The sequence below is a fragment of the Colletotrichum fioriniae genome (genome assembly GCF_027942845.1).
Source record: "Colletotrichum fioriniae strain IMI 355084 chromosome Unknown scaffold_6, whole genome shotgun sequence".
Classification (NCBI taxonomy): domain Eukaryota; kingdom Fungi; phylum Ascomycota; class Sordariomycetes; order Glomerellales; family Glomerellaceae; genus Colletotrichum; species Colletotrichum fioriniae.
In genome coordinates, this window is record NW_027076842.1 from 778,787 (window position 1) to 804,917 (window position 26,131).

General features: G+C 53.0%; 3 protein-coding genes across 3 annotated transcripts; all 3 read left to right on the top strand.

Annotated features, from left to right (window-relative positions):
- Positions 1-7,502: 7,502 nt before the first annotated feature.
- On the top strand, positions 7,503-9,352 carry RAD30 (DNA-directed DNA polymerase eta rad30; the record flags this gene model as incomplete). The annotated part of the gene is made up of 2 exons (XM_053198679.1): positions 7,503-7,552; positions 7,600-9,352. 2 exons carry the CDS (start codon positions 7,503-7,505, stop codon positions 9,350-9,352), a joined length of 1,803 nt encoding a protein of 600 aa, XP_053043897.1.
- Positions 9,353-13,800: 4,448 nt separating this feature from the next.
- N0V96_005674 (uncharacterized protein) lies at positions 13,801-14,751 on the top strand (the record flags this gene model as incomplete). Its single annotated transcript, XM_065757468.1, has 4 exons — positions 13,801-14,031; positions 14,099-14,180; positions 14,241-14,496; positions 14,604-14,751. 4 exons carry the CDS (start codon positions 13,801-13,803, stop codon positions 14,749-14,751), a joined length of 717 nt encoding a protein of 238 aa, XP_065613811.1.
- Positions 14,752-21,901: 7,150 nt separating this feature from the next.
- NMD5 (Nonsense-mediated mRNA decay protein 5) lies at positions 21,902-25,680 on the top strand (the record flags this gene model as incomplete). Its single annotated transcript, XM_053198677.2, has 6 exons — positions 21,902-21,991; positions 22,332-22,410; positions 22,515-22,981; positions 23,043-23,227; positions 23,285-25,455; positions 25,508-25,680. 6 exons carry the CDS (start codon positions 21,902-21,904, stop codon positions 25,678-25,680), a joined length of 3,165 nt encoding a protein of 1,054 aa, XP_053043895.1.
- Between the last annotated feature and the right edge of the window lie 451 nt (positions 25,681-26,131).

Here is a 26,131-nt window from a genome sequence, read left to right on the forward strand (position 1 = left end):
TGCTGGGAAAATCGAACTCGAACTCGTAGCCTGTCGTCGAGTAGGCTGTGGGCGTGATTGATTGTTGACCTTAGACCACTCCACCACCCAGCCAGTTTGACCTGACCCGTCGACCTAGACGGGTGCCTGCTGGCTGGTGACAGGAATAAACTTGGAGGGGTATATGGGGGCTTTCCTGATGGTCCCGAGTTTATTCCGTCCGGGTTTCGTGGGCTGATATTTATTCTAAAAAGTTCTCGCGATCGGGCGTAGCAGCCTAGTTTGTCGGGCGTCAAGGTGTGGCATTTCCCCCCACCCACGCGCGGCTGAAGATCTAATCGCTTGAATACGAGTGTCTATAAAGACTACGAGGAAAAGGACAAGCACTGAGGTGACTTGAACCGCGAAAGGAGCCTCTTCCGGCCACCGAAGCTGAAACATATAGCTCTCGATGGTCACCAATGAACTGTCAGCTGATGGATGAAGTCGCGTCACAGCTGAAAACATCTAAAAGCCACGTTACCGCGTACTGCCTAACGTTTCAAATAGAAAGCAGTCTCATTTTCTCATACGCGGTTCGAATCGATTATTGGAACTTGGCAGATGTGTTGTCGTAGGATGAATCATCATGCCACTCATCTTGGGAATTCTCCATGTTCGTTGGACCGGTGTGAAACAAAGGAAGGCGCAGCAGCGATCAGAGATGGGAAATCGGACGAACCACGGACTGCGGATTGCCTGACATGAGCTTTCCGCGGGAACTTCCCCTCGGAGAACGAAAGGGCAGTGTCTCGCGGCTGAGAGTTGCATGTCGTCAATTGGATGCTTTGGAGTACCTTATGGAAGATCGACATGCTGCAGTAAAGAGAAAACATGGTGAAGGGGAAACCACAAGTATGTAGAGGGGGCTGACGCCACAAAGGCGTGGAACTGGATGTTGTAGGGCTGAAGCCACTGTTCCCGTTATTGATCCACTTCAGCACAAGGGAGCTATTGTTATGCGCGTGTTCTGCAGCGCATCTTTCCCGCCCCTGTCTTCCCTGTACCCGCTATTTTTCGGCCCTGTGTAAATTGGCAGTGGAGGTGAGATACCTAAGGTACAATGACATTAACACTGCATCCCATGCACGCACCTCCGAGCGCCCAGAACTTGTCCGTCGTCCCGGCACCAATTTCCGGAAAGAACGACAACCATCTCCAATCCTGCGCATTTGCGTATTGTCGCATCGTCTGCGCGGCTCTACAGCTCGCAGCTCGTCGCTCGTAACTTCCATACTCTCTTTTGGTCGCCCACTTATTTAATTTGTCCTCTTTCTTGTTTCCATGCGCCAGAAATGATTGCGCCGTTGCAATGTCGCAAGCTACCAGCACGAAATGTGCCTCGCGATGGGTGACGCGCATCATCCCCCTCATCATCACCGGTACCAGCGGCTATGCTACATACGTGGTCGTGGCCTATCTAGGCGGTGAGCTGTTCTCTTTTGTATGACTGCTTTGCTCTGCTAATCTGTCGCTGCAGTCGACTATCTGTATAGAACCCGGGGTGAGCATGGTGCCGCCATTTCGACAATCACCCTCTACCTCTTCTTCTACCTCCTCACGATCGCCACCTATCTGCGGACGTTCCTCAAGATCAAAGCGGACCCTGGCTTGGTACCGCTTGGCCCACAGGCACAACAAGCACTAAGGGAATCGAACAAAAAGAGTAGGCGGAGAAAGGAGGGAGACTTGGAAAGTCAGCCGTACTTCACAGGCCCCGATCAGGACCCGGACAGCCCCGGCTTGGAGGGATTCTACAGCAAGGACGTATTCGCATGTGAGAGTGACGGACGGCCGAAATGGTGTTCTGAGTGCCGGAATTGGAAACCCGATAGAGCTCATCATTCGAGCGAGGTTGAGCGATGCGTACGAAAGATGGATCACTATTGCCCATGGGTCGGTGGCATGGTGTCGGAGACCTGTGAGTTGACACCATCTATGGCACAGATCCAATACTGACAGAAAACAGCCTTCAAGTTCTTTGCCCAGTTCACCTTCTATTGCACTTGTTATTGCGCAGTTGCGCTGGGCCAGACAGCCTATTGTCTGGCTTTACAGGTGCGCGACGGGACTGTAGACGGGAGAACGATCTCAGGCGTCGCCATCGCAGGTTTCTTTGGACTTTTTACCTTTCTCATGACTGCGACTTCTTGGCGCTTCATTCTACTTAATATCACCAACATCGATGCCCTTCGAAAGTCCTGGGTCCATCAACTAGCAATCAGGGTACCAAACGGCACCCGGCCCGGGAATAGCTACGGCTTGATCACATATCCTCTTCCAAAGTATCCACAAGGGATACCTACCTCCTCGGACGCCACCGTCGACAGCGAGACCCCCCGTGATAGACTAGCTACGCGCACGTTTGCTATTGTCAGGACCGAACCAGATGAGAACCCGTGGGATCTCGGGTACGCTAGAAACTGGACGTCCATTATGGGGTACACCTTGATTGACTGGCTTTTGCCCATACGCGGGTCACCATGCGCCAATCACGACAGCATGGAGAGTGACTACGATATGGGCCCGTTGGTACAAAGGCTCAGAGAACGACACGGTCTGCCTGATCCCAACGGTTCGTCAAGCGGAAGGGAGATGCAGGAACTGAGAGACAGCGATCATTGACCGAGGCCTAAGCATATCGAACGGCCCTAGCACATTTAGGCGTTAAGGGGACTTGGGCAATGCAAAGCAGGCCGGCGTTTTATTTGGGTTTATATGCCAATATGCACACACCTATACACATGAGTGACTAACCTTAAGCCTTCTTATGTAGTAATTAATTCAGTATATGGCCACTCGAGCAGAGCAGAGCAGCTCCAGCCTACACGCATTGTTGAGATGTCTTACGTTACCTCAGGGCTTCATAATGTGTTCAACTGTACCGTCAGATTCAGTAGGAGCATCGGGACGCCTGGTGTTGCAGCAACCGCCTCATGGACCGACCGACCTTGAAGATCCACCGGGCCGAAGGCGCGTCCACCAAACGGCGGCGGAAACGGTGGGGCTGGTTCGATGTCTCGTAGTGACTCTACCTTCAAGACATCATGAACCTGTTCCACACACTTTCCGACCACATACGACCATACCCATTGGAAAACTCGGGATCCCGTCCGCTCTCCCATAGATAAGCCAATGAGGGCCGGATTAGTAGTTGGGTCGGTGACGACCAGCGAATACCTGGTGTTGTATGTTTTTGATTTTTTTGTGAAGATATCGTGATTATGGTGGGTGACGATATCATGATGTCTTCCATCTCAATGGTTGGGGTTGCTTGAATTGGTGGTGGCTTTTGCCTTTGTGGCACAGGCGCCATAGATCTCTCGTTATCCAGATGATAGATTCTTGACGTTACTTAAATAAAAGGTCGAGGATATTACGAATGGAGTAAGGGTGCGACGAGGAGAGAGAAGTTCACACACTAGAGCTACTTTCGCGGCGTAAAGGGACTTGATATAATAAAAGCAAGCCATTTCCTCTTCGTTTATCATGGCACGTCCGTGCCGAACTACCTATCCGAAACTCCAGACTCCAGCCTCCCTGCCAATCATGAATCCTCCATGCCATTGCAGTTGCTGTGATCCTGCATCAAATTAAACCCCCGTATACCCAACATCCTTAGCCAGACACGCAGAAATCAGACCTCAATCTGGATCTGAACAGTCCTCACACTTTGTGTGATTACAAGGCGTTGCGTTGCACTTCATGTTGTCGTTCTCGTCCGTTCCGCATAGCTCGCTGTTGTTGTTCTCGCTACACTCGCAGCACTTCCAAGACCCTTCGGGCATGGACTTTGTGCTGACGGGAGGGAGCTCTGATGTGTCAGAATCGTTGCCGTCGTCTGACCTAGGAGAGTGGTGAGTCGGAAAGAAGACAGGAGAACTGGGACTGGAACTCGCCGACTTACATGTTTGGATTGCTGAAGGTTCGAGGAAACCTGGGAGCTACCAGAGATTGCCACAAAGTGTGTGGATAATAGAGGCGCTAGCTCAAGTCGAGTATCAAAAGCCAAAAGTACATGTATTGTGGGAGAGTTTGAGATGGAGAGATGGTATAAGTGGTTTAGACCGAAGAAAGCGAGAGAAGCGGAATAGCCATGGATGATGATTTCTTTCGACATTTCTTGAGCCACGATGACAGGCCTTCAGACTTGTCTTATACCAACTCCCTTTCCATCATATTTAGATAACACTGGAGGCGGACGCCTGCCTTCCGCATCTCCAGTACGAGTGCTTTAGTCTCAGATCAGAAAATCGGTTTAGATCGCTTTGTGCAGGTCTACCCCATGGCCGAGCTCCCTCGGACATGGCTCCAAATGGCAATGATACATCCTTCCCGAACGAAATGTTCCTAGAAGAAGAGGCCTTGGCCCCCGCTTGTGGTCCAGCGGTCCGATGGGTGTGCTGGATCTTGCGTCAGTCGTTCTTTCTCGACTAGTACAGCATAGGGCTCCGAGACCACCCCCACCCATAAAGCTAGGAGAAGCCATTTCAGCTTCGGAGAGGTTTCCAAATAAGGACATGAACAAAGAAGCGGTTACTGACTGGTTGTCCCGAAGGTAAAACATTGATAGAACATTCTTGGGCTGACGCCGGTGATGCGGTTACGCCTGCTCTGCTACCCGCCGCATGTCTCGAGAGCCGCAGCGGGATGACCGAGCTCTTGAAACTAGTAACATGGGGGCTAATCCTACAGGCGGCGGGATAGGAGGGGGTCGTGTTGGATGGATTTCTCGACTTCATCGCCGGCACTTGGGTTTGGCAACCAGTCAGCTAACATGCCGCGATACCACGGGACGAGGACGAGATCGGGAGACGACCCCAAAGATGACTATAGGGCTGTTGATGTGGCTTACCTGTAAGGATAAGGCAACGCGGACGAGGCAGCGCTAAAAATGGGCAGCCTTATGGCTCACCTGGAAGTTTAGAGTTCAACAGAGGCAAACCTGCTGTTCTGTATGGTCGAGTACCGAAGACATCTCGGCCAGCTTCCGTGCAGCTTTTGATCGCCATTCACAAGTATTCCCCTCTTTCGGAAGAGAGTGAGGGGTTTTCTATGTACGCCGCGCGCTTGGCCCGGGGGTTCGTCATGGTCGAGATCTAGGCCACCCATCTCGTAAACGTAGGGCTGAGGCGGGGTTGATATGTTGACTTCGAGATACTAATGCTTATTAGCAACAATGACTCGTTCTAAGACCCCTCTTGGTCCAAATGGACTAGCTTTGCGAAGGGACGGCGCCCTGTTCGAACCCCAGACAAGCCACTCCGTGAACTTTGCAGTGAATAGGGACACCCACATTCCAACCGAACGGTGGACCGCACAAGGTGAGTTTCAGGGTGACTGGGTGCCTCATAGTTTATACCAGCAAGACTCGCCGAAAGAAACCTTGTGTCATGTCGTCGGCTCCTGTGCAACCGAGCCTCCTATGAACGGCGGTGGTCAACGGATTTACGGGAATTCAGGTTTGACACGAGGGACTCCCGAACCGAACTACCAAACGAGTAGATGCCTAGCTGCATCGCATGAAGGATAGTATCCGTCATAGCATTACGTAGAGCGTGGGGTTACGAAGGGAAGCGAATTTGTGTCTTATCCTCCGTTAGTCATTGTGGGATGCCGTGCTCTGTGGTCGACGACAGCAAGGCTTTGCGGCCGGCACGGTGTGATAACCAGTCACCATGTGCGATGAGATATGTAGCCTGCTCTTTGTCTTTCTCTTCTCGTGAGATTGGTCGATTAAACGCTAGGGCAGTAGACGCGGCACGTAGTCTAAGAATCGGAGGACGAGTGTTGATCTCCGTAACCTGCCAGTCTAGTGAGAAGATGTAACGTCTTGACGAGGGATGTATGCCATGAAGCTTACTACAATGAGAGGTAGAGTGGAGGGAAAAGATTGGATAGATCGACTCTGAAGTCTGTACCACCTGCTTCTTTGGACAAGCAATGTGCGAAATAGCAACTCGTAGCCTGCTGCTGATATCATTGGGGTCGGTTAGTGAACGATGTAGACGCGGCAGGCTCGTTTAACTCTCCAACTCGGACCATTTGGTGACGGTAGGCCAGGAACAGAATATTGTCAGCCTAGGGACTGAGACAGAGTATCGGAGGTACAAGAAACTATGATCCACTCAGTGATTCAGCTCGAGGTATTTGAGATGCTTCAAAGCTCGGCACGCGGCGTGCTTTAATTATGATCTTATAGCCTCGTGTTGCCTTTACGGCTGTTGCCTGATGGGCGCCTTTCTCATAGACTTGTAAGGCGCTGGAAAGGCGCGCAAAGTACAGAGTACGAGGGCTAGGAATGTCTCGAAACGTATTTCTTGGCACGGACGAGGCTGCGTCTTCCAAGAGCTGACATACAACACACCATCATGAAGGTCGCAGTCGTGTGACCGTACCGCTAAGGACTGACTCAAGCGTTGGGAGAGGGCGAGAATAACGTTCACATGTGAAGAATTAAATCGGCATGTCCGAATTATAAGCTTAATATAGGGTAATGACAAAGGAGGATGCAGAGACGATCCTGATAGAGAACCAGCAAGATATAGATTTCCCACGAGCCTGACGATAATTGATAGCGAGAACAAATAAGCGGACGTATGACGCAACATTGCGGCGTAGCAATCTCCTCAATAGCGAATCGCGAGAGAATGAAGTAGGAGTGTTGAGAGAACCCGATGAGTTCGTACAACATGCGTTGCTGTCCTCAAGGAAATCAACAACGAAAGAAACCTAGTGGTTATATTTCAATGAGTTCAGATGATGCTGCGATTGAACGTTCATCGGACGGTTAGATTGAGACGTAATGAAGCCTCTTCTCTCTAGGTAAAGTAAGGTAAACGGAGCCGATGTCGTTGCAAGAGGTTGAGGGACGAGCACTGCCAGGACGTCTGCGGGTCATCGTTGGTTAAAGGTGGGCCCCCAGAGTACCGCTAGCCAATCAGCTTGGTTTCAAACCCTTAATTGCTGCCGCTGTACGTACCTAGCTTCGACAGACACTAAATGGCAGGCGCGTTTGCAGGCGCGTTTACCTCAACTACGTGCTACCTTAATCTTTGAGTATAAGAATTATCCGTGCAACAACACATCAACCATCTCCTTGATCACAGATAAACGGCTACACAGGACTTTGCGCTGTAGCAAAACGAGAGAAGATTCGAAAGAGGACGAGGAGGGGAAACCAATCCATCGTCTTTGCTGTCAACAGCGTCCGGCCCATGTCGACCCAAGACGTACGCCGTTGAAATTCCGGCAATCGAGCAGGGGGCCTCACGACGCCTACCGGCAAATCGGTGGAAGTCAGCCGACGTGATATCATGTCGTCCTCACAGCCTTTCCGGGAATCCTCCCCTATCACCGGCATCAACAGACACAAATCTCAGTTCACCTTCAAACATTTGTCCCAACTAGCGACTTACAACACATCGTGCCCCTTACGAGTTATAGCCCACATTGACCTAGATGCTTTCTATGCACAATGCGAGATGGTTCGTTTGGGCGTGCCCATGGACCAGCCTCTGGCCGTCCAGCAATGGTACGTGGCCTTTCCGTCTGATCGTTGTATCAACTAACAACCCTAAGGCAAGGATTGATTGCTGTCAACTATCCAGCACGTGAGCACGGCATCGGTCGTCATTGCACTTTGACGGATGCGAAGAAGCTGTGCCCTACATTAGTTGCTCAGCATGTAGCAACTTGGCGAGAAGGCGACGACAAATGGGCATATCGCGATGATGCTGCTGCCAACATCCAGAGCGACAAAGTCTCGCTCGATCCGTACCGCCTTCAGTGCAGAAAGATTCTGGCAGTTATCAAGGAAAGCTTGCCCGCAGATCAGCAAAAGGTCGAAAAGGCCAGCATTGACGAGGTTTTCCTTGATCTCTCTGCACATGTCCATGCAGTTCTCCTGGAACGCTTCCCCGAACTGAGAAACCCACCACCTTACGACGATCCGACGGAGAATCTCCCCGCCCCCTCCGTGGCAGCCCTGGACTGGCAAGCGGATGCACTCATCGACCTGAATGAGGAGGAGGAGTCCGTGGATCCAGACTGGGACGACGTGGCGATCCTTATTGGGTCTGAGATTGTCCGCGATGTCCGAAGACAGATCCTGGAGAAGTTACACTACACATGCTCCGGAGGTATTGCCAAAAATAAGCTGTTGGCCAAGTTGGGCTCCGGCCACAAGAAGCCCAACCAGCAGACCGTCATTCGAAACCGAGCCGTAGCCCAATTCCTGTCAGGCTTCAAGTTCACCAAGATACGCAATCTCGGGGGGAAGCTTGGCGAAAACGTGGTCTCAACCTTCAACACTGAGGCCGTCGGCGAGTTACTGGCTATTCCTCTGGATCAGATGAAGGCAAAGCTAGGCCAGGACACCGGAAGCTGGGTTTTCAATACTATTCGTGGCATCGACGCTAGTGATGTCAACTCCCGTACACAAATCAAGTCGATGCTATCGGCAAAATCATTCCGGCCCTACATCAACACCCCGGAACAAGCCCATCGCTGGCTGAGGATCTTTGCTGCCGACATCTTCGCCCGCTTGATTGAAGAGGGAGTCTTGGAGAACAGGCGCAGACCGAGGACAATAAACTTGCACCACCGGCATGGCGGCCAGATGAAATCGCGCCAAGGCCCAATACCCCAGGGCAAAGCACTAGATGAGCAAGCCTTATTCGAACTTGCAAAGAACCTCTTGAACCAAATAATAGGGGAAGGCAATGTCTGGCCATGCGCCAACCTCAGCTTAAGCGTGGGCGGCTTCGAAGACGGCATCACAGGCAACATGGGCATTGGCGCTTTCTTGCTGAAAGGAGAGGAAGCTCAGGCACTAAGGCAGAGTAGCCGCGAAGCAAGTGATATTCCTAGTCCTGAGGAAAAGCCAGCAAAGAAACGTCGGACAGAGGGAGGGGCGATTCATCGCTTTTTCGCACGCAACGTTTCTACTGACGAAGAAGTGCCGTCCGACGGTGCATCCGCGAAGAACGATATCAAATCCCGAGAAGAGACTGCGTCAGGTGAGTCTTCCACGGCTGTTCCAGATGCGGCTTTGGCGCACGAGGAAGGCAACGGTGGCTTCCATCAGGTGCCAATCACGGCCTTCGTGTGCTCGCGGTGCAACACGGGGTTTGAAACGCCCGAAGAGCACCAAAGCCACGAGGATTGGCATTTCGCCAAAGATCTACAAGACCAAGAACGTGGCAAGCCCACACTTGCTCAGCACTCATCTGCCACCCGCAGCTCCGGCCCAAAGACTTCAGGAACTTCGGCCAAGCGGGGGGGCCGCGGCGGCAAGCTCGAGCATGGACAGAGCAGACTGAAGTTTGGATGAATCCTGGTGATATGCCTGTCTTTGCCAGCATCACGCCAAAAGTTTGTCGAGCGGGTCCTGCCGCCTGATACGCAACGAGACTTGGAAGTTGGTAAACTTTGACGCCCTGAGACCTGGTCCAAGGGTCACCGCAGCACAGGAGATTGACGGCAAAGCCCCGACAAACCTGAGGAATCACCATTGATGGGCGTTTTCTTTCCAAATTCAAGCTTCACCGAGCGAATTATGAGGCGCGTCTTACACAAGGGTACCCACAGGGCAGGGACGACATGGCCTCGGGGCCCGGTATGGCTGTCTGTTGTTGCCCAGTCGGGCACTTGGTAGTTGGTACAGCAATTTGGGAAGCAATCCTGTCTCACAGTAGACTCAGTCGCGGACCTGGGCGTTGCTTCCGGCCTTGCGCCGGGTTACAGTCTATCGGAGGATGTGGTTATATGAGACATGAGGACGGATCAACTTGGCGAACCACAACGGCCTGACGGGACAGGGACATACATGTGGTTGAGCGTCTCCGCAGGCGCAAGCGACGAGTTGGATGGCTACATGTGGATCGAAGCTACCCGCAAGTGTCGTCATTCCAATTCCCGCCTGCAGCCTTCCGCGACATATCCGGATCCTCACGGCCCACGGGATGAATCAATATTGGGAGCGTCAGGGGCAATAATGCCGGCGAGTAAGGCTTCGGAAACACGGTTCACGAAGACGAAAATGAGCTCTTGAATCAGAAAACGATATTCAATACGTTTGTGCTCTGGATGGAAGAGACCGTTGCACACCGGATCCCTGATCGAGGCCAGTTCCGTGATACTGTTGGATCGAGGTTCACGCATCGGTTTGGTTGCGTCTGGATTCATACAATCCGGATGACGTCTGCAAGTGATTGGTTGCTAATTAGGCATCTTTGGGCCAAAGTGGGTTGGGCCACATTTTTGGCGCGAGGCATTGATACCCAACGTTGCCAACCACCACCTGGCACCGGCGCACCGTTACCAAATTCCTGACTAGCAACGCTACTTTGTCTCCGTATCCGTATACTACTAACCACACAAATCATCATTTGCGGGAAAAAAGCACGCACTCGCCTTGTCTTGACCCGTGGACCATCGCGGACAGAATGGAGACTGGGAGGAAGAGAGACGGGGCATTCCCGGCAGTCGGAAGCGATAGGTCACCGCTTCGCAGCGATGCAAAGGGGCCACATCGCCGACCCCGAGTGGGTTCGCAGCAACGGCGAAGTCAATTTTTGAAGAGGACACCGCCAGCAACCGCCGGACGATCAAGAGACAGGGCAAGTAACGGCATGCTGCGCCGTCAAGTCGCGAATGGCCGGCAGTCGAGGGCATGGGTCCCAGGAAACGAACGTCCGTCGTCCCACGCTCCACAGCCACGGGATTCTCACAGAAATCGGCCGGGGGGGCGGGTGCCATGACTGTCACTGAGGACGTGCTTCGAATAACTAGTTTTTGCGCCCTCAAAAGCGCGCCGGCTGGTCGCCGTCTGAGGCTGGGATATCCCGTCCTAGTAGGGTACCAACAGCTCGGTCAGTCAGACTTGAGGAAATTGAAAGGGACTGAGGGGGGGAAGTCGAACCCCCAGGCTTTCATTATCTAACCCTTCTTGCCTCTAGCAAGCTGACATAGGTAAAGAGGTCATCAGGGGCTGGGGGTTGCCAAATGAAGTCTGCCAGAAAATGCAACTTTCGACAATGGCTCACACGCTTGGTATCCAAGCGCGCAGACTATACATGCACTTAACGACTGGTATATGCATTTGTCACTTACCTCTTTCCAGAAGAAATTAACCTTTGAAGCCTTCGAATATTTCCCAGCTTGTTCAACGGGGATCGACACGGATTGCAATGTCCAAGCGGTCTCCCGTAGCATCCTATCCGACTTTCCAAAGTTACACAAATACGATAGAGTACACACTTCTTCTTTAGCCTCGGCAACCAGACTGCCGCTCAAGCAAATGGCCTAGCGGATGTTGAAAAACGCCACTACGCCAAAGTAGTCAAACGCCCTCTCGATACATCCTTGACAAGGACAGCCCAAAACGCCCTGGAACGACGGTCTAGAAGGGACTACCCACGAGCCACATCTTCTCCAAACTACTTCATCCCAAGCTGATGAATGCACTTCAGCCTCAGCTACGCCAAATTCTCAAACAAGAATACTTGGGGTAGAAGGTCTAGATCCTTTTCGAACCCCCTATGAGGCACGCAACAGCACCGGACCTGGCGATGCCCGGACCTAGAGTAAGGGTTGGTATCAATAAAGGGGAACGGCAGATCTTAGACACAACAAGAACGACCACATGCCACGAGAATTTACTTTAAGCTGTTGCCAATCCTCTCGCATTTTCGGCTCAACAGCATCTCCCGCACGCAACTCTCTCGATTGGGCCTTGAAATGCCCTGTCGCATTGGACGAGTTTCGACCTTCTGGGGGGGCAGGAACAAATGATACGCGCACCATTGAGCCGAGCCCCCCGTGCGACGAAATAATTCGAGCCTGTTGTAACATGAAGGACAAACCTTCGCATTGGATCTCACCACAGCTCGCCATCATGCCGTCTGTCTCATCTCTACCCCTTTGGAGCTTGACACGACATTAAACCACATATAAGGAGCGCTTGGCTGCTGCATCTTCCAGGCTGGATAAATCGGTTACTGGTCAGCTTGAGAGCACGTACCAAGCCGGCTCGCCTCGGTTGCGTCTCGTTCGCCTTACGTGCGCCTATTTGTACAGGAATGGCGAGAAATGCAGGCAAAGGCAGGCCTCAATATTACAACGAATCCCAACTGTGTGTTTGGGTGCGAGTTATGATTGCGTCTGCGCCAACAGCCCTCGCATGTTTGCTTCTTCCCACAGGCACAAATACCATACCTGTCCAGACGTACTCACGCACGTCACCGTGGATGTCTGTTCGATGCTGTTCTAGTCATCGGGGCCACCCAAGTGGTGGTCGTGCTGCGCGCTAAAACGGAGCATCGAAGGCCCCGGACGGCACGTTTCCTGGGGCTGTCCTGGACCTGGACAGACGTGAGTAAGATTTTGTTCTTCATAGTGCGCGCACGACGCAGGGAAGTTCCTCGGTATCCCTTTTGGGCTGCGCGATCAGTCAACCCAACCTCCCAACCTCTCTCGAGCTGCAAACCTGCACCTCATCCCGTCTCCATCCACTCAGAGCGGCCGCCACCCATTCTTCCTTGCTGCCGCCCAACCGCTCTCCGCCTCTCTGTCAATGTCAATCTGTATCCGTACGGAGCATTTGTACCAGGTTTCTGCTTTTTTGCGTACCGTCCCGCCAGGTGGCTTTTACCGCCTCTGCTGGCTGGTCAGGTTTTCGTTGCGTATCCATCAGTACCGTGCGTACCTTGATTGAGGCTGGGAGGTAGGTACCAGCTTTAGATGTACAACTGGATACCTCTCATCCTCCCGCCGTCCGTCTTCCTCTCGGGAACTAGGCGGCGCAAGCTGGGCTAAGCAGGCTATCATCGCTTGGCCAGCAAGAGGCTAGACTTGGGCCACACCATAGGTAGACGCAACACAACCCACCCCAAGGCCCCCTCCTCGTGGACTAAGGGGATCCAGTGGCATATTGGCCAGGTTGCCAGGGTTTGGGTAGAGCGCGAGGGAAAATCCGCACGGGACTGTCAGCCAGCAACGTGGTGCCAGCAAGCCCTGTAGTTTCCTTGTCTGGTCGGTCCCGAGCAGGCTCGACCTGACAGGAAGAGGAGGAGGGAGAAGGCCTCCCATCCTATGTACCTCACCGTCTCACGGGGAATGGAAGAGAAAGATGGAAGGACAGAGAGTGTAAGCGATTGAGGCAGAGGATGTGTGTGTGTGTGTGTGGGTGTCGTGTGAGTACATAGTGTAGGTAGTCTAGGCTTAGGTTATTCGAAATGCCTACCTGAGGCTACCTTACCTCATGTTCAGGTTGCTGCCACCAACAACAGTAAAGTAAGGCAAGGTACAAGGGCAGTACTCCATACCAAGTACACATCACGCCTCAACGGCTCAGAACCGCAGTTAAAAGTGAGGACGAGGGGTGTTGGTGACCAGTCACAGGCGGGCCTCACTGACAACACTGGTCACTGGACGCAGAGCCCAGTGGTTGACTGGTCCACGTCGGTGACTTCACTTACCGCTGCCCGCTAGGTCCCGGTTTTTCCTACCAGAAGCCCCCACCCCCAAGAGAAGAGCCAGACTCTGGCCTGTTCCTTTTCTGTGCCCACCACCCACTCCCTGCCCGCTTTTGCCTTCCCATTCTTCCTCTTTTTCTTCCCGCCATCTCGACAATCCCATTTCTTGCTCTCCTCCCCTCCTCTTTCTCTTTTTTTCCCTTCTCTTACTCTCTCACCTACACGTTGCCTCGCCTCGCTCGACCCTTTCTCTCGACCGGTTACCCTCCTCCTACTCAGACCACACCCGCTTTCAACCGTCAACATGTCGAGATCCTCCCGTGGCCCCCCTCCGTCGGCTTCGTCTGCCCCTCAGAGCGGCCGCTCCAACGAGTACTTCGTTCCGAGAGATGGAATTGATCGCGAGGTCATCACCGCCGATATTTGCCGCTACCTCGGCAACGACGCCCTCGTGCGCCCGGGTCACTACGAGAACCCTCAGACCGGACAAGTCTCACAGGGTTACTACATCACCGCCTACCGAAACCTAACAACAGTGAGTGGCTTTAGTCCGCTGTCGTCGCGCTTCCTCGCACCAATATACTGATACAACGCCTCCGTAGGCCATGATCGACGACTTGAAGGCCGATTCTGCGCGATGGGAGGCAGAGAGGCGGCAGCAGGCCGCCCGGAACAGTTCAGGAGGTACATTTGCCTCAAGAGACGCGACGGCTCTTTTGTCGAGACGTTCTAACTCCCCTACAGCAGGGTACCGCCAGTCGGAGACTCACTCCGCACGCCAACACTATGGTCCCACGGATTCCACTGGCTACCCGGACGTAGGACGTGATTCCTATGAAAGCACCCCTAGATATCCAGGATCTCAAGCCCCAGGATACTCAGGGAACTCTGCCCAGGGCTACTCTGGATCTACCCCTTCCTACCAACAGCAGCCGTCTTCTTCTTACTCAAGTGGTGGGTATCCCTACTCTGGTCAGCCAGACCCTAGAGCCGACCCCAGGTACGCTGGACAGAGCCAAATGGGACAAGGATACGGTGAACCCCCGTACATTGCCACGGCCGCGAACATGGCGGCGCAACGAAACTACCCCGCCGACCCCTACGCAGGACAGCCCTCTCGGACGCCTACTTCGATGGCGCCTCCGCCAGGAGGGCCGGCTTACTCTTCCGGATCACAGGTTCCGGCAGGATATCCCACGGGTTACTACCCGCCTTCGACGTCAGCCTCGTACGGTTCCACGCCGGTGGCTTCTGATCCGATGTACGGACGCGGTGCGTATACAGCTTTGTACCCCAATCCAATTTCTTCGACCTAATCTGATTATGTAGCGTCCCCAGCAGGTGGTGTTGCTCACCCGTCTCTCTCTGGCCAAGGAGGATCACAGTATGATAAGCCCCCTGCACCCCGTGGTTCTGCTCCTCCATCGAGTTCCAAAGCTCAAACGACAAGTAGTGGATCATCGCACTCCCGCCGCAGCGAAAGGGATTCCGACAGGCATCACCAGTCCGACCGCCATCGCCCCTCGTCGCTAATACGTTACCTTCACTGGAATTTACTGTAGCCACTCCGACTGCACAGGACGCCCGTCCTGTGAGTCGCTGTCATGAACTTGATCCTAATGATCTCGGGTCTTGGACCCGTTTCCGGTGTCGGCTTCCTTATCATTTGTTTTTCCTGGATAGACCCTTTTTCCTGGATTCGAGGTGTGGTATCCACCTCGTGAGTTGCAAGTATGCATCTCGCACTCTCCGTTGTCTGGCTTTGCTGGCGTTTTGGCTCTGCGCGGCCTCGGAGCTTCCCCTGGCTCTACATATATTCCTGGACCGTTACGTCTCGAGTTCTACTACATCCTGCCCGGATCTCACCTGGACTTGACCTGGATTTCACCAAGAATGGATTGTGCCGCGCATACCCCTGGACGTTTTACGACTGCATATATGGATGGGCTTACGATTTTTGCTATTCGATCAACCTTTTCTTTTCAGCAAGTATTACTTGCTACCACGTGTTTATGGCCCGGAACCCAGGAACGGAAAAGGACGTACTTTCTTGAACCGAGTCGACTTTGACGACTTGAACGTCTGGACCACTTTGCTGTCTGGAGCCGTCCTGACGGTGGATGTAATGTCATTTTACTCTCTTCTCCTGGTCTGGGTTTCATTCTTCCTGCTTGGACTTTCGGAGTTCGGGGTCATCATGGTGTTTCGTTATAGAATGGGAGACGACGGCATCTGGACAGCAAGGTGAGTTCACGGATTGCACTTTTTGTTTTTTTGAACAACTTCGAAAGGATACACTTGCAACTTCCCTTACAAGGATCTGAGACACTCATGGTTGAGGACTCTCATTTACCTAACGTCACAGTCATCCAACCGGACTTGTTGCACCGCAAACCACTCACCACTGGAAAAAGACAAAACTGGCCATTTGCAAACCTGGATCTGCTTTCAAGCATTCGCACCGCACCAAGGACTTCATTCCATATTTTGGAGACTCCGGATCAAAGCTTCATGGACCAGCCTGTGGAAGTACCACCAATTGGACAGTGGCCGTGGACAAGAAAGGCCTTGACCCCCCACCGAGACTCCCAAACCCTTTTGGATCTCGTGTCAGCTCACTGAGCTCAAACAAGAAATTATTGGGAGGAGACATATCTCCAACGTGGGTGAGTTCTACATGGCCTGGCCTGGCCTGCCAACCATCTCGATATAATGGTCAAGACGTTCCATCCATTATGAGTGGCCTCCGCCGGTCAATATACCTTGGCACCAGACAACATCCGTTGCTTTTTGGATGCATGTTGCGATCATCACTGCAGCCTGCCATGGGACACGAGTCTGGCGGTTCATGTTACTACTACCCACTGTGACCTGAAAATGAGGCATGGCTGAGGTTCACTAGCGCCAGGCTAGGCACATGATACAAACGACTCAAACTACTTTTCTGGACTACTTTCCCTGGATTGCGGCTGCCCAGCCTCGTGGAATACTTCCTGGATCACGTGGAGCCTTCCTGGCAGCTCTTCCGGAATAGCTCGTTAGTCACCACTATTTCTATTCGTTCTGTGTTTCTATTCGCATCGTGGAACCATATCTATCCAAGCCGGGACATGGAACGTGGGAACTAACATGCTCGTCGCAGGCCACTTCGCAGGGAACAAGCACACAAAGTCATGGCCAGGATGGGTAGCAGTGGCTCGATCGAGCGGGTTTGATGTATTGCATATATTGGCGATTGTTTACGTTTGGACTCAGCCTCTTGGAAAGTTTTGGAGTTGTGGTGACATCTACCGGATTTATCCTGCGCGTTTTTTTATTGCTGTATTTGGCGTTTGGGCATATGGTAAACCGCGGTTATCGGCTATTGAATGATGACTAAGTTTCTGTAATGAATTGAACGTTTCTGGATTTTCTCGATGATCTCTTATTTCCACCTTGTTCATTTCCTCGTCATTCGTCACCTTGAAGACGCGTCTTGATACTCGACAGGTCGCATCTGGACAGTCTTGCCCAGCATCACCCCAGTCGTCTGAGATGTCACCCTGTCCACCTACCCTCCCTCAGCGTTGGAAGGTTCATCGCCGCTGCTGGCGAGATGTGGACCGCTCGTGTCGTGTGCGTGTTCTGAAGCTTAAGTTTGTCAGGCAACCAATCCACCCTGCCGGGACCGATTTGATTTCTCATTATCGGGGAAAAAAGGATTGGACGGCTCAGCGGATGGGGGAACCGATCCTGTTGATAGAGTTTGGATTGGGGATGGGGGTGATCCAGGTAGGGGGGGTGGGGGGTTTGAGTGAGTACTTACCTAGATGGAGGGGTTTGGAGATGTGGTGGTTAGTGAGGTTGGCGTCAGGAGTTACCTGCGAAGAGAGATCTGGCGATGGATACTGGGTGAGTTACTTGGGAGTTTCTATGGGCATTCTTGGAGAATTTGTAGCTCCATCTGGAGACGCTGTTACTTGTGTTTGTCTACCCGTGTCGGGATATCTAACACTACATGCTCTAGCACTTCTTAGATGACGGAGGGTTTGGTTTGGGGGGACATGGAGTTTACGGATGTCCTGTAGGTGCCAGATGGATGAAGGACAGACTGAGGTTATGCTCAACACCATGAGGAGAGAGGATGCTGAACACCAAAACTGAGTTTCTCCTTTTGGAGTCGTTCATTGTTTTTTTGTTTAGTAGGTGGTGAGAATGAAGAATGACGAGAAAGCACATGCAAAGTTCTTGTCCGACCTGCCCATCCCCCACCCCTTCCCTAGAGGTCTGAACTTGATCCGATTCGTTGCCCAGCCAAGACTAATCGGATCGCAGAGTTGGTGTTTTTTTTGCCACCGTCTCTTCTATGTCTCTCTCCCTTACTCCCCACATAATGATAGAGTTTTGTGTCTAGAGGAGAGCCCCATGTTCTCCATGTTGCTTGCTGAACTTGCTCATTTTCTTCGTCCCTTTTCAGGCTTGGTGGCTCCAGTGGAGATGCGGCACCATCCCTCTCTCTTGAATGTACGTTTGAGAGAAGGAGAGAGGAGAGGAGCATGGGATGAAATGCTCAGACGGAGTAGGGATGATGGTATGGGCTATCAAGATTATCGAGGCTTACGAGAGAGAGAGAGAGAGAGAGAGAGAGAGAGAGTGTGTGTGTGTGTGTGTGTGTTCAGGTCCTTGATTCTTGAGATTCAGAAGGAGGGAAATTAGTGTACTTGGGGCAATGATGAAGAGGTAATTTCGATCTTGACCCTGCCATCCTCATGTTCGTCTTTAGAGTGTGAGCCAGTTGCTTGCACACGCTTTCAGTGTGATTACAAAATGGGTCGGGTATGCTATATCGAGTATCTGGCACCTTAAGTCTTCAGCCTTAAAAGAGGGACATAAGGTAGGTAGAACGTAGAGATTGCTTTGGGGAAGTTGTTGAGGCTTCCTGCTGCTGGGGAGAGTACTCCTTCGGGTCTGACTTGGACGAGAAGGGGGGACCATTGGTGCTGACTTCCAATGACATCGATTCATGCCTAAGTGATGACGGGATGGATGGATGGAGGAGGTGTCTCTGGCATCGTACCTAGGGGTCTTGATGTTGGAAGTTTGAAAGCTCCCGCGATGGACCTTGTTTCTAGAGGCTTAGAAGGAAAAGGGGCTCAACGGGGAGGTTTTTTGGGTTTTTGACTCTAGAGATGGACCTCAGATCTTGCGGGCAACAACTCAGAAGCGAGCTACCGACCCTGGGAACCGTCGCTCCATGAGAACTAATTTGTCATTGTCCTGTTCAAAGTACAGACCAGTCTGAAAGTAGCAGAGAGCAGGATTGGGATGGATAGAACGGCTTGTATACAAGATACAAGGCCTTAACTAAACAATTCGAGTAGTTGTTAGGCCATGAGGATAGAGAGTATTCTTGCTGGAGCGCAAGAGGAACGTATGTCTTTGATGTTGAGGTTTGATGGAGGCGGACTAGCTCCCCTAGACTCCGGCATTTTTGCGGGGCGCGTACCAAAAAGGACGGGATCGTGACCTTATCTCTACCTGCTACAACTTACCTTAGACGCGGTTGACGCGGGTAAACTAAACAGCAATTTCAGCACTTCTCGTACGCATAGTGTATAGGGCCAACGAGGCAAAGACGTGACAAAGAAAATTGAATCTGTAGAGTTTGCTGACTGGTAGTGAAAGACTAGAAAGGGGGGCTCCCTGAATACGGAAGGGACTCGAGCGATCGTGAAAAACGGGCAAGGTGAAGTGTCCCGTAGGTTTTTTGATGTGGAGCTTTGCCCGGCGATTGCGCTCCGGTGAAGTGGAAACTCGGCCCACACCGAGGACGGGGTGACCAAGCCAGTTGACACGGGGATCGATATGGAGGGGTCAAGAACGGCCCCTGGAAATTTTTCTGTAAATCAGGACTGAAAATCTTTAGGTTGTTGCTCATCATGGTTAGGGACAAGTATAGCGGAAGCCTGGAAATATGAGGGATGTCTGGGAGCGCTCTACCTACCTTACACTATCTGCGATTCCAAGTTGTGTGAAATTGAAATAGGCTAGGTTAGCAGGAACGATGAGGTGGATGGGATGGAGGGGAGGGGGAAGGAGGGATGAGGAGGGGTCTGGAAGGCGCCGACCTACCCTTTGGGTTGACAGGCACGACAGGCACGACAGGCACCGTGGGACGGGCGGTGAAGGAGAAAAAACAGAAGGTGCAGGGGGGGGCACTCTGTCGGTAGTGGAGACCCCGACGATGGCCGGGGCAAAGGTGAACCAATGATAGTGTAGAATTGACGCCTTGGGCTGCCCTGATGCCATACCGCTTTCAGGGCGAGTGGAGGCGGTGGGCGGCGCACTTTTGCTTTTGCTTGCGTTTTGGCATTTGCTGCCTTTTCTGCCGACAGAAAAACACAAAAAAACATTGTTCCTCTGCTAGTACCTTAGCTTAGGTAATGGGGTAGTCTGAGGGGCATAACGTACCTACGGAACGCACTCCTAGACTGCTACTTCCATTTCTCTGCTCTCGTGGGGACCCCATAGTAAGGTACTTTACCTTCCATTACTTGGCAGCATCCAGTCGCGACAATCGAGAAAGGAAGCAAACATTCTCCAGACGGAGGTCCAAGGTAGTGTACGAATATCTCCCTACACACTTAAGAAAAGCCCAGCACGGACAAGGTGGGTGGGAAGGAGGGCAGTGTAAGGTAGCATCAACCAATTCCGTGGATTTCGTCTTAGCAGCCGGTCCCCTGTTTGCTTGGACTTGTAAAGGACCATATTCCCACACGGACACACACCTTTTCCTGTCGCTCCCTATCTCCCTGAGGCGCGGTAGCATCCCATGGATCTTGTTCCAAAGCGGAAGTGGACAACCAAAACAAGCAACAGCACGTACGCAGTATCGTGACACGAGGTTTCTTCGCCTTGGGATGATGGGCCATCGTCTCATCCACCCAAGCGTCTCTTGTCATGATAAGAGCGTTGGCGGATGGTATTTTCTTCAACTGTCGGTTCAATGTCTAGACGGCAGCATTGTAACACAAGGCGAAGTGCCCCTCTGCGTCAACTATAGAGGCGGGAGGAGCGCATTGCGCACTCAGAGGCCTGAGATTGGAAATCCTGAATCCGTCGCAACCGTGAGAACAGAGGTTTACGGCCCACCCGCATTCCAGCCTAGCCGTGACTGTCTGTCACTGCCGTCTGACACCCGCCATGAACAAGGCGAAAGAAAATAAAGGGTCAGTAATGCTTTTTTAGGATGTAGCCCAGAAAGATGCAAGTTATTAGGCAGGAAACCTGACAATGTCTAACAAAACTCTTCACGTCTCGCTCTCGCTCTTCTTTTCCCATAAACAGGCATCAACACAACATCCGCATTACAAAGTTGGAGATACTTTCAGTACACAGTACAGGAGGCATTGTCCATTGTTGTGATCTTTAAGAGCTGGAGAAACCTGCAGGCAGCCAATCATCTCGAGCGTTCACATCACCGTGGACTTGTACCTTCGAAGCCGCGCCGTCTCATCAGACACGTACATCAGACACACACACACGCGCGCACACAGACATTCCTTTCTTCCCAAGACAGAAGACAGGCAGACGGACAGACAGAAAGCCAAAAGTCAGAGACAGACAACCAGCTACAAACTCGCCCGAGTCGTCTTCCCCTGCCTGCCTTACGTTAGTTCATTAAGGTAGCCCGCCGCTGCCCAGAACTTTGAAGCCATCCGACGCCTTGTGCACCAACAACAACCCGCTACACGTCAGGCCTGAACAGGTAAGCTCAGTCAATGCCTTAGCAATACCTGATGGAACCTACTTGGAAGCACCTGGCAGTACCTCACCTTGCCCCGGAATCCCCTTATGAGACGAGGTACCCAGCCTAGCCTAGCCGGTGTACCTCTTGACTTTGGTTCCTGTCCCCTTCCTTTTCCCTTTTCCTACTAGACCCTTCACTTACGCCCCCCTACCACACACATCTCAGCCAACTTTCCTTACCGTCCTTTCAGTCAGTCAGTCATTCAGCACTCACCTCAGACCGTCGACCCTTGCGTTTTTGACTTCCCGTGGTTCCTCCTTGACCTGACTTGGCCTTTATTCGCAGCAGCAGCAGCAGCAGCAGCAGCAGCAGCAGCAAGGCCAGCCCAGCCTAGCCCAGCGAGCGCACACGCAGTACGCACCTCAGTACCTACGCAGCCCAGTACATACCTTAAAGCAGCGACGCCCACACCCGCACAACACGCACGCACACTTCCACTCCCAGTACCTTACGCCCACACACACACGCCGTACCGCCGTCGCCGTGGCATGCCCCGCCATTTCGAGGCAACACAGTCGACCCGCCCAAAATTTTGTCTTCACCACCCGCACCGCTTTCCTTCCTCTCAACTCCTATCCCGCCTTCGCCTCGACATCACCCCGTCAATTCACCCAAGATGGACACCACGGCGATTCGAGGCCTGCTCGCGGCCAGTTTGGACCCCGATGCCGACACGAGACGGCGGGCTGAGATTCAGCTGAAGCAGGTATGAACACGAGAACTTCCTCTCTTTTTGCCCGTCCTCCTTTCCCGCTCTCGCTTCCTGCTGGCCCCTTCTCGTGTCTTGAGAGATCCCACCCCTCCCCCACGAATGGCCCCTCCATGACTGCGCCGGGGACGATCCGCACTACATCGCACCGCACGCACATATACAGACGTATACAACATGGATGAGATGCATACCTATCGCCAACACGTCTACGCACCGTCACGGGCCTGTTGCCCGCTCCAGATGCCCGGCATCGGGTCGGGTCTCACGGGACACAGTCACGGAGTCACCCTTGATGTTGGATTTGCCGGCTGACGTATTTTCTCCTGTCACTTAGATTGAAGAGCACCCGGGGTTTATGGATGTTCTCCTCGAAGTCCTTCAGAACGAGCAAGACAACAGTGTGCGACTATCAAGTACGTGGACGGCTCCTCTCGAATCCCGTTGCCCCCCTACCCTGCCTTGCTCCCGTAAGGCTTCGCCCAGCCAAGTAGACATACTGAACGGTCCCTCCTCTTAGCCGTTATCTATATCAAGAACCGCGTAAATCGCGGATGGGAAAAGTCGGACCACAACCCGAATGACACACAAATCGCCGAAGATGAGAAGGCGCGCTTCCGCGACCGCCTGTTGCCCATCATGGCCGCCTCTCAGGGGCTGGTCCGGCAGCAGTTGATCCCCGTCCTCCAGCGCATCCTGCATTTCGATTTCCCCGAGAAGTGGCCCAACTTCATGGACTACACTATGCAGCTCCTGAACACGAACGATGCCGCCTCCGTTTTGGCTGGTCTGCAATGTCTTCTCGCCATCTGCCGCGCCTACCGATTCAAGTCTTCGGACGGCGATAACAGAGTCCATTTCGACAAGATTATCGAGGCCAGCTTCCCCAGACTGTTGGCCATCTGCAACGAGCTCATCGCGCAAGAGAGCGATGAGGCTGGCGAGATGCTTCACTTGGCTCTCAAGGCTTACAAGCACGCAACCTGGGTATATACAGAATCCTCTTGTTGTGCCTGGCTTCATATCGTTTCGGCTGACATTCTCCTAGCTCGAACTCTCTGCTTTCCTTCGCGCCCAGCAAACCAACTTTGGCTGGTGCACCGTTTTCCTCCAGACCGTTTCAAAGACTATTCCTGCCAGCGCCATGGCTGACGATTCATACGAGCGTGAAAAACATCACTGGTGGAAGGCCAAGAAGTGGGCGTACTTCAACTTGAACAGGCTGTTCATCAGGTAAACATCGGCCAACAGTCGTCTTAGCATTTCGAGGGCTGACTAACGCTGCAATAGACATGGCAACCCCCAATCTGTCACCAACACAAAGGACGAGGACGCCGTTCGTTTTGCCAAGGAGTTCTCCGCCACGATTGCGCCTGAGATTCTTAAGCACTACTTGGCCGAGATCGAGAAATGGGTTGCGAAGACGGCCTGGCTCAGCAGACCCTGCCTGTCATACACTTTGGTCTTCCTCGACGAGTCGGTACGCCCCAAGGAGATGTGGAACCACCTGAAGCCTCACCTGCAGAACCTGGTGATGCACTTCGTGTTCCCCGTCCTTTGCCTGTCCGAGGAGGATATCGAGAAATTCGAGGACGAGCCCGATGAGTATCTCCATAGGAAGCTCAACTTCTACGAAGAGGCCTCGGCCCCCGACGTTGCGGCTACCAACTTCCTCGTTGGCCTGACGAAGAACCGAAGAAAGCAGACCTTCGAGATCCTCAAGTTTGTCAACGCGGTGGTCAATGAGTACGAGCAGGCGCCGGAGGACAAGAAGAACCATATTGCCAAGGAGGGTGCCCTGAGAATGATTGGCACGTTGGCGCCGGTCATCCTGGGCAAGAAGAGCCCCATCGCCGACCAAGTCGAGTACTTCCTCGTCCGCTACGTTTTCCCCGAATTCACAAGCCAGCAGGGTTACCTGCGTGCGCGAGCTTGCGACACCATCGAGAAGTTCGAGCAGCTCAACTTCCAGGACCAGAACAACCTCCTCACCATCTACCGTCACATCCTCGACTGCATGGCAGACGTCGCGCTGCCCGTGCGTGTCACTGCCGCGCTTGCCCTGCAGCCTCTCATCAGACACGACATCATTCGCACCAGCATGCAGCAGAGCATCCCTACCATTATGCAGCAGCTGCTTAAGCTTGCCAACGAGGCTGATATCGATGCCCTTGCCAACGTCATGGAGGATTTCGTCGAGGTCTTTGCCACTGAGCTGACGCCATTTGCCGTTGCCCTTAGCGAGCAGCTGAGAGACACCTACCTCCGCATCGTCCGTGAGGTTCTGGACAAGAACAAGGATAATGGTGAGGATGAGTTTGGCGACTACCTCGACGAGAAGAGCATCACTGCCCTTGGCGTCCTTCAAACCATTGGCACTCTCATTCTCACCCTCGAGAGCACCCCCGACGTTCTGCTCCACATCGAGGCTGTCCTCATGCCTGTCATCCAAGTTACTCTTGAGAACAAGCTGTACGACCTGTACAACGAAGTCTTTGAGATCATTGACAGCTGCACATTTGCTGCCAAGGGCATCTCCCCCACCATGTGGCAGGCTTTCGAGCTCATCCACGCCACCTTTAAGGCTGGCGCCGAGCTCTACCTGGAGGACATGCTACCCGCCCTGGATAACTTTGTCCAGTACGGAGCTGGCCAGCTGGTGCAGAAGCCCGAGTACATTGAGGCTCTCTTCTCCATGATTTCCGATATGTTCAACGACAACAAGGTTGGAGGCGTTGACAGAATCTGTGCTTGCAAGTTGGCTGAGGCTATGATGCTGAACCTTCGCGGCAACATCGACAACTACGTTTTGCGTTTCATCGAGTTCGCCATGACTGTCCTCACTGCTCAGGATGTTAAGGTTAAGGCTTACAAGATCCACCTCATGGAGCTGGTCATCAACTCTATTCACTACAACCCTATCCTCACTCTCCACATTCTCGAGACTAAGGGCTGGACCAACCGGTTCTTCAGCTTGTGGTTCGGCAGCATGTCCAACTTCACCAGGGTGCACGACAAGAAGCTGTGCATCGTCGCGATTGCGGCTCTGCTCAGCCTCAAGGCGGACCAGGTCCCTCAGAGCATTGCCGTTGGGTGGCCTCGCCTGCTGCAGGGCGTCACCGAGCTGTTCAAGACGCTGCCTGCCGCTATGAAGAACCGTGAGGAGGCACTTCGTGACGACTACCACCTCGACGCCGGCACCTATGACTATGGCGAAGAGGATGAGTGGGCTGAGGACGAGGCTAACTGGAACGTCGAGGATGAGCCTGAGGAGGAGGAGACCAACGAAGGCCGCGATGAGAGCACCGCGTATCTCGAGTTCTTGAACGAGGAGGCTCAAAAGTTCAGCCGTGGCGTTGACGACATTGAGTCTGAGGACGACCTTGGAGAGGACAGCGTTTTGCTCGAGTCTCCCCTGGACAAGGTGGACCCCTACCAACTTTTTAGCGCAACTTTGATGAGTAAGTTTCAGGCTTTGCTGTCTTATACGAACAAAGGCTAACCCCCGAGCAGAGATGGAGGAGGAGCAACCTCAATTCTACCAGTCCCTTGCGTCACATCTCACCGCCGAGGATCAAGCCGCCCTGCAGGGTGTCATGCAAAAGGCAACCGAGAATGCCCAGGCTGCCCAACTGGCCCTTGCTCAGCAACAAGGCGCCGCCCCTGTCAACGGTGGTGCTAGCTAAGAGCCCTACCGGAGATTTCATCGATGACCGAGCCGGGCCCCTCATCCCGCTGTGAGGATCGTGTCAAGAGTATAGTGACCTCTGACCGCCCCAGCTCAGAACTTATGAGGGAGACGCGAGATGATCCGAACAGCCACTACCGCAATGCAAAGTCGGTGGATAAGGCTCGAAGCTGCCAACTGTCGATGTGGACGAGCGGCTGCAGGAAAGACTGATGAGGCAAAGATTTACGATTACCCCATTCCTAAAAGATTACAAGAGGTCCAAAAGGAAGAAGATCTTCAAGAGCATTAGAGCGTGCAAACGATGGCCGGAGGCCAGCTGGATATGAGAGGGAGGTGTATGGAAAGACTGGGTGGTTCCGCCAAAAAAAAGAAAAGGCAGCCTGCCCTGCCGTCGGCAGTTGTGGAGGAGGGAGCAGCGCGGAAGGGGAAAAGACGGGACTTGTTGT